Source organism: Colletotrichum phormii (genome assembly GCF_030913505.1).
Source record: "Colletotrichum phormii strain CBS 102054 chromosome Unknown BDP81scaffold_17, whole genome shotgun sequence".
Taxonomy (NCBI): Eukaryota; Fungi; Ascomycota; class Sordariomycetes; order Glomerellales; family Glomerellaceae; genus Colletotrichum; species Colletotrichum phormii.
In genome coordinates this window covers 931,658-939,292 of record NW_026851459.1, presented here as the reverse complement: position 1 = coordinate 939,292, position 7,635 = coordinate 931,658, and the positions used below count along the sequence as shown (strand labels likewise).

The 7,635-nt window shown below is 55.9% G+C and overlaps 3 protein-coding genes across 3 annotated transcripts; 1 reads left to right on the top strand and 2 right to left on the bottom strand.

The window, feature by feature from the left end:
- The first annotated feature begins 389 nt into the window (after positions 1-389).
- Positions 390-1,228, top strand: BDP81DRAFT_70890 (uncharacterized protein). Its single transcript, XM_060596193.1, has 2 exons — positions 390-528; positions 585-1,228. The coding sequence occupies exons 1-2, from the start codon at positions 501-503 to the stop codon at positions 1,043-1,045; spliced, it is 489 nt and encodes a 162-aa protein (XP_060442375.1). The 5' UTR covers positions 390-500; the 3' UTR covers positions 1,046-1,228.
- Positions 1,229-5,113: 3,885 nt separating this feature from the next.
- Positions 5,114-6,372, bottom strand: BDP81DRAFT_70862 (uncharacterized protein). Its single transcript, XM_060596191.1, has one exon. It carries the CDS (start codon positions 6,150-6,152, stop codon positions 5,244-5,246), a length of 909 nt encoding a protein of 302 aa, XP_060442374.1. The 5' UTR covers positions 6,153-6,372; the 3' UTR covers positions 5,114-5,243.
- Positions 6,182-7,062, bottom strand: BDP81DRAFT_70866 (uncharacterized protein). The gene has a single exon (XM_060596192.1). It carries the CDS (start codon positions 6,750-6,752, stop codon positions 6,300-6,302), a length of 453 nt encoding a protein of 150 aa, XP_060442373.1. The 5' UTR covers positions 6,753-7,062; the 3' UTR covers positions 6,182-6,299.
- Positions 7,063-7,635: the final 573 nt, after the last annotated feature.

Below are 7,635 nucleotides of genomic sequence, written 5' to 3'. Positions count from 1 at the left end.
TGAGCTCGCCGCCCGCGTAGAAGGCCACCGGCACCCGGGAGAAGGCGAGCAAGACCGTACGGGTAGAAGGGTAGAGAAGGGGAGCGGGATAGATCTGCTGAATTCCATGGACCAGGGCCTTCAAAACGCTGTCGTAATACTGCAGCTAGACAGACATCATCAGACATCGAAGGGTAGTGGTACCGGTAGGTAGCCTTTCGCCTGTCCCGTTGCCACTGGCCACTCCCAAGTCTTCCCTCGGTCACAAGACCGAATGGCAAAGTAGCACAGCTCACCATGGGCCTGTTCTATCTGCCTCCCACCTTTCCCAGGTCTTCGCCCCCAAAAAAGCTGGTTTCCAACCCCTTCAACCCTGGTGATCGACCTAGCCTTGCCGGCGCCAAGCGTCGAGGGCATGAAAGACTCGGCAAACCTTCCCCGCGAGAGTTCACGGAACGCCACGTGCAGGGAAGAGAGCTCCGTCGCAATGCGACTTGCTGGATTTCTTCTTCGTCAACACCATGGGACCATGGGTAGGTACAGTGAAGAGTGCGCTCGCCCCCCATGAACCAGTCGGAGGAGACGCCCGCCCGCTGACCAACAAGGTGCCTTGCCTCTTTTTTTCTATTCTGCTTTTCCAGGGGACCAACGAGTCAACCCGACGCGAGGGAGGCCCTTCCTTGCCTCCGGCCGGTGTCCCAAGTCTGAGCGCCTACCAGATCTTTATGCCTCAGGGTGGTATACACCAATAGCATTCGCAGACGGACGAAGACTGCAGTTTCAGGAGTCGATCTCTTCGTCCAGGGGTCCATCGGCGGGGCGACGCCGAGGGGGAGAGAGAGCAAGGCTCAAGCCCAGCTGTGATGGGGATCTGGGAAGATCATGGATGTTCGAGGCAGGGTGGAGGACACACCTTGGTCTGGGGCGGAAAGCGGGAGGAACGTTTGCCCAGATACCTACCTACTTGCAAGGTCAGGCAGGCTTGATGCCGACTTGTCAGTTCAGTAGCCGCAGTAGTTCGTTTGGGAAAGTTGTTGTCAGTGTGGCCGTGGCAGGCAGGATCTGACATAACGGGATCTCACACGATTTACCAGAGAAGGGCGGACGACGGGCAGACGGGTAGGAACAACCGGCTACAGAGGCAAAGCTCGGTTGCGAGATGGAGAGAGATGGACGGATTCCATGCAGCTCAAGAGGCTATGTCGGCGCTTCTTCGTCCACAGACGCGGACTAGAGCAGTCAAGGCATGTGGCATGGCATGCCCACGAGGGCAAGTGAAGGCGACGCGGTGGCGGCGGATGGTGGGGACGACAATGGGCGCCAAAGACAAGTGAAGCAGAACGTCTGTTAGTTACGAGAAAGACTGGATATCTCGTCTGTCAATGTTTCAGATATCTGCCCGAGTGGTACCTGTGCAACTCGGGCACGGCGTCAAAGCACATCGCCAGAGTGGGTGAAGGCGTGCGCCATCCATGCTGTGCAGGAACCGGCTAGACTCTGGTGTTTATCGCTTCGGACGAGGACTGAAAAGAGAAGGACGGTGCGTGGGCGGGAGGTGGGAATCGAACTGGCTCTGGCACAGATCTTTGTGTTCATGGGACTGCTAGGCGGCGAAACAAGCATGGCGATATGAAACAAGAGCGGTGGGCGGTAGAGGTGATGGAGGTATGGGTAAAAGACTCGATGGCAGAAGCCGTCAAGTTTGAGCAAAGGCCAAAAAAAGAGCACCTAGTAAGGTAGGTCCCGTATATCCAAGTTGGGAGCTTGCATTGGCCAGTTGTTGCCTCGTCCGCATCTAGAGGTCAGCGATGTGACATTGTTCCGGGTCTTTGCTCCGGATACGGGGTCGACGGCGTCCGCACACGAGAGGACAAGGCTGGCGACTAGCATGATTCGAGAAGAAGATATAGCGGAACGTCATAGCTAGTTCGTATGGGATCAAGCGCAGTCAGTCAAGCCACATATGCTTGTCTAGCTGTCTAGCTGTCTTTCTCCCTGTCTCTCGAAGCTCGCGAAGCTCGCGAGGCTTGAGTATAGGAGCAAGAAGCACCAGTCCGTGTACTCTAGATCTCCCGGTCGACCGTCCGTTCCCATCATCAGGATCCGTGACAGCGGAGCCCGTCGAAGGAAGACATGCTTTGAACAGCCACTTTGGCAGCTGCTGGTCGTTGATAGTATGGGTTCCATGAGAGGTGTCGGACCTCAGTTGAGCCAACCGGAACGCACCAACGAGAGATACCCTGCAAAGGGACTGTGGGTAGAAGGCAAGTGTCGTTGTCCAGGCCCAGCCTTGCTGGGTAGATCCCTTCGTTTAGCAGCCTTCAAGAGCTGAGCGAGCATGTTCAAAGCTGACATAAACGGCCGATCGCTGCCTCAAGTCGTTCTGGAAGACGATGTGACATATCCCTAGAAAGTCGTCGCCCGTGTTTCATGTACCTGAAAACCGCCCCTCTCACCGCGTTTCGGGTGCTGCACAACATTGGCTCAAAGCACACTTGCACCCTTCCAGACCACCTAGGAAAGCTAGGAAAGCGGCGAAGCCCTGTGAACAAGCCCGCCGGTTGCAGGGAAAACTGGAGAAGGCCTGCGGGTTGACATCAACACGAGCTTCTGTCCGTAGTTTGCGCAAAGAGAACTAGCCATTGTCGTATCGTGGGTGGGGGAAACTTGTCGAGGAAACCGCGGTGGAAATAGATGGCTGGGTGCATGCTGCTGTCGCATCGTTTACACTTCTTCTCCGCCGTCACCGCGGCTGGTGCGGAAAGGAATAGAGAGAGAACCACACCGGACAGGCTGGTTCATGCACGAATCATACTTCGCCATGGAGAGCGCGGCCGGCACGGGTGCTGGGCGCCAGTGCCACTGAGGTTGTCGTGGATGCCCACCACGGGTCGAGGACAAGTCGACGTCGAAAATGTCATGTTTCGTCGACTCAGCGAGGCGAGGAAGATCGGCCGTCCCTTCCCTGTTGTTTCAGAGTTGCTCTGGGTTTGGTAGCCTTTCCCATCTCCACTGAGCCGGATCCAGGGAACTCGACATGCTTTTGTTCAATGGTTGAGTTGGTCAGATGTATTCGTATCTGCCTCTTTACACTGCAGTCAGTCGTCATGACCGGTGTCAGCCAGGATAAGGAGAACCCATCGACCCTGTGGTAAAAGTCCGAAGAAAGTCTCTTTTCCTCTGCAGTAGGCTGGCTGGTGGAACTCGCCCACAATGGTCGGGAATTATTGTGCAGATTTGACAGGTGAGCGGCAGGTACGCCGGTGGTGGCGACTGACGGCTACCGTCCATCAACCGCCGCCGGAGAAATAAAGGATGACGGTAGCGCGAGGTCGCCGAGGCCCCAGCTGAGTCGACTGCCGATATACTCAGATACTCGTCTCTCGCGCTCCTTCTCGGAGGTTCAAGTTTCATCTCATCGCTGGAGTCGTTCCTCGTAGCGTGCCATTGCCAGACGAATCTCCTATCCCCATCACGGTCAAGCCTGGCAGCAAGGAGGGCGATGTTTCTATGTCCCAAGTCCATGCAGGTAGGCGAGCACATCACTTGGTCGGCTGGGATGTTTCTATTCCTGTTTCCTCGACCACGAATACCGTGCCGGCGGCAAGGACCTTCGACCTGCTGGCGGCCGGAGCCCCGCGCGAGCCAGGCGAGACGAGGATGAATAGGAGATCTGCTGATGCGGTATGAAGCAGAGAAGGTCGAGGTGAAAGGCTCACAAGTAATCTCAGCAACCGCCAGGCGCACACTGTACTGGGGCGAGGCGGCCGAGGGTTCTGCGACCCGATCTCACTCCCGCATGCGCCGTGCAACGATTCCCAGATGAATGGGCAGTGATCTCAAAAAAGCAAAAGCTATTTCTGGCCCATGTCGACCAGTGTGATGCGAGTAAGCGTGAGCGTGGGCGGATTGGTCGTGTGCATGCGCAAGTATGTAGGTACGTTGGTGGTTGGGTAGACGACGGATGTGTGTGTGTGTGTGTGTGTGTGTGGGGTGTCCACTGTCGGGTGTAGTCTGGTCTGGGAGGTGGGACGGGAAGGAGACCAGGCCAAACATTGGGAGAGGGCGACAGCTGGCAGCAAGAGCAGGCACATCGCACGCAGGACAGGACAGGGCAAGAGCAGACAGGCAGGGGACAGGTGAGGTAGGAGCGATAACGGGACGCCCCACTTCCACATTATGGAATGAATCTGAGGGAACCAATCAAAGGGCTGAGAAGCTCCTAGCGCTTGCAGGGACAGCTCTTCAGGATGCTCATTGGTTCCTGCGGCTTAAGCTTAGGCCCGATCCACCCAGGGTCCATTTCTGAAACTGCCCACAACTGCCCACACGGCATCAGTCAGCAAAACCCGACTGGCAGCATCCCGACAGACGCTGGGCCCCAAGGCCTCACTTTGAGCGACCACGGCATCACGCTCCTCTTCCTTTTTCCGCTTGCTTGTGCTTGGCCCATTGGGATCCATGAGCATGCCTGGGTCACTCACTGGTCAAACAGGCCCACGATATGACGAATGATACTAATCCAGCATCCCGGGCGTCGAGGGGTCTAGACTTGATCACCATTTTTTCCTCAACGGATAGATGTTGCTTAGTGCTACTCCACGCCCGAAGCAAAAAAAGCTCCGTCAGTGGTTTGTTTGGTGGAGACGAATCCATTTCACCGCATTCCTCAGGCGTTACGCTTTGTCTCTGACTCTCGAGTCTGAGTCTCTGCTTCTCTTTTCCCACATGATGTCTTTTCGAGGAAAAAATGGGACATCAGCAACCTTGTGCCGCGTGCGTAGCCCAGGTACGGACACCTAGTTACTAGGAACCTGAATCGCTTACAAGTTGCTCTATCCGTATCCGCACAGCATTGGGAGCTGGGAGCGCTTGTTTTGGGCTTCTTGCGACGGACGAGCTTCGACAAACTTGGGACCGCTTGGAGATTCAAAATAGCAGCAGGCAACGATTGCCTCAGTAACTCGACTGATTCGTCCATTTCGTCCCAGCTCCCCAAGGACATGAATATGACGGCCAGCTTAGGAAATGGCCTATGCGCAGTCCAGAAGCGGCACGCCTCCCGGCCGAACTTCCCTTGCAAGATGCCTTATCCTCGTCACCGCATTCTCCGTTGACGAAAGTCTCACGATGGCTGTCCGCGCGGGACAGGATGCGCCTGTCAGGGGGGAGAATGATCGTCGTTGATTCTTCCAGAGCTTCCCGATGCCCCTCTTTTGTTTGCCGCGACCACCAAGAATGCAGAAGACGGTAAACATTTAAGATTACGGAGGGGCTTTGCAGATGGTATCATGGCATTCGACCCAGCGGAAGAGCTTCCTATTTAGGCCTTGTCTCCGTCCTCGTCGCTTGCCCGACTTCAACTCCAGTCCGAGACCCCGAACCGTGAATTCCATCACCTCGACGGCCTCTCCTCGCCGTGGCATGTACTCCGTACGGATACGGGTGGGAGAGGATAGGAGAGTGCAACTCGAGGGGAGGGAGGGCGATAGACGACAGTTCCCAGACAAGCGGGTGATGTCCGGCCGTGCGGGAGGTCGACAGCGGTCAACATGAACTCTCCCATCCTGACCGAACGCACTGAGGTCGGCCAGGGTAGCGGGACGATCAGGCGAGGTGGGATAGCTGGTCGTCGTCTTCTCAAGACCCGGACCTGGACCTCGACATAGTTCTAGCGTGGGCTTGCCTTGCCAGGACTGACCAACAATACAACCATTATCCTCGCCCATGCCGAAGACAAAGGCGAACTCTACGGATACACAGTGATTAGTGTACGGATACTGCGTACTCGGCGGGGGGAGTTGGGAGGCTGTTCGGGCTCGAGGCTGGCGACGTGCAGCTGGCATCTGCTGGCTTGGAGTTTCAGAAAGCTCGGGGTAGCGTGCGTCGTATTCTAGCAGGATGATCAAACAGCCACAACCATGGTCCATCATCCATGGACAACATCCCGCCGACGGCTCCCTCCACCGCGCAACAAGGCCGGTTTGCCGTCTTGTCAAGACCAGTGCAGGCCGATGCTTGAGATCTCGTACCTTGCATAGAGAGGCACAGCGTTGCCGTCCGAGGTTCGGCCGTTGCCCCCATTCCAACGTCGTGTCTTGCTCCCGACCTGACCCATGGGGCATGAACCTACCCATCCGTGATCCATATCGAACGCGGCCTTTGCCCTCCATTGCGGTGGATCGCAGGTCTGTGGAATCGACTGCAGCGATTCGGAAAGAAAATGAGCAAAGAATATCGCATTACCGACTTCTTGTTTTTGTTGGTCCCGTACGAAGTATGATGTCGGTTTAATCCCCGAAAGGTCCACTCTACCAAGCTCATGTCCGTACTGAGCAGCAAGCGAGGACGGTGTTCCGTAAGGCCACCGTAACGGTCAGGTTGAAGCCTTGGCCCGGATCGGATGGCAAGAGTCGAAAGCGGGATGGCTCTGGGGCCCGATATTCTCCACATGGCCGAAATCGTGTTCTGTTCCTAGTCAGTGAAATATCAAGACGCGATTCAAGCGGCCCCGTTGACGACACCGTGCAGATACCGGGAGGATCGCAGAGAACCGTGCAGGTAATTGATGGCGCAGTCGAAGCATATTTTGACTGGCGAGGCATTGTGCGTGATGATGAATTCAATGGTAACCCGCAAGTGTAGCCCTTGGGACTCTGGAAGCCTAACGCAGAGCCTGCAGGAGAAGCAAAAAAGCGTGGACCAGTGTAAAAGTGTAGAGTGATGTGCATGAAAGCTGCTGAGGGGACGAGCGCCAGTTGGCTACAAACCATGACCTGCCAGCCTGTGATATTGACGAGAGGTTATTCGAAAAGACTGGTGGCATATCGCCCTAATTGGTGTAAGGCCATCCAATGAGTCCTGGAAAGATAGAGGGCCAAAGCCACCGCCAGTGTTGCCGGACACTTCTTTGGTCTAAATCGTAGCTCGCGGCAGCGAATCATCCCGTGTTGAACGATTCTGATCTTCGCTGTACGCGGTGTAGTGCGATAGGTAGGTCGGGCGGCGGGACGTCGTGACTCGATGAAAGCAAGCGTTCCTAGAGAGAGAGGCACGCGAGTTGGAGGGGCGTGAGATAAGCGGAAGGGGGGCAGTGGTTGCAGTTGCAACTTTGACAGAGGGACGATACTAGAAGCGGATTAGCTCTGGATTTTAGTAGCCAAAGCTGTTTTCTGAAGCAATGCGCCAGGCAAGTTTCACAGTTGGCAGGGCCTTGCCAGCAATTCTGCGGCAGCGACACGCAGTTTCCAAAGTGAACATAAGCAGAGTACGTACCGCTGCGCTTTCTGGAGTGGGAAACTTTGCCTAACATTTAGGGCAAGAAACCACCCGATCCCCACTCCGCAGTTGTCAGCCAGTCAACTTCCGGCTTGGCCAGTAGCCCTAGCTTCTTCTCGCGTCATCTACTTTGTTCCGACCTTCCTGCGTGGCTCTCGCTTTCTCGGTCATTTCGTACGTATGTATGTACCTTTGTACCTTTTCCACCCAGAACCGCGCCGGGCCGCACAACACCGGCTACCTACACGCACCATCCAGCGGGCGACCATTGGCGAGCTATGTACGAAATTTGCTGAGATGCCGCAGTTGCTCGCTGCCCTATTGGCATTGCCGCATGTGTGCTATGGCATCCCATCATACTGACCGGGAATGGACTGA

Excerpts from the sequence above, each read along its gene's own strand:
- BDP81DRAFT_70890 (XM_060596193.1), top strand. The coding sequence starts at position 501 with ATGGGACCATGGGTAGGTACAGTGAAGA. Across the intron at positions 529-584 it reads ATGGGTAGGTACAGTGAAGA|GTGCCTTGCCTCTTTTTTTC; the intron begins GTGCGCTCGCCC and ends CTGACCAACAAG.
- BDP81DRAFT_70862 (XM_060596191.1), bottom strand. The coding sequence starts at position 6,152 with ATGGAGGGCAAAGGCCGCGTTCGATATGGATCACGGATGGGTAGGTTC.
- BDP81DRAFT_70866 (XM_060596192.1), bottom strand. The coding sequence starts at position 6,752 with ATGGTTTGTAGCCAACTGGCGCTCGTCCCCTCAGCAGCTTTCATGCAC.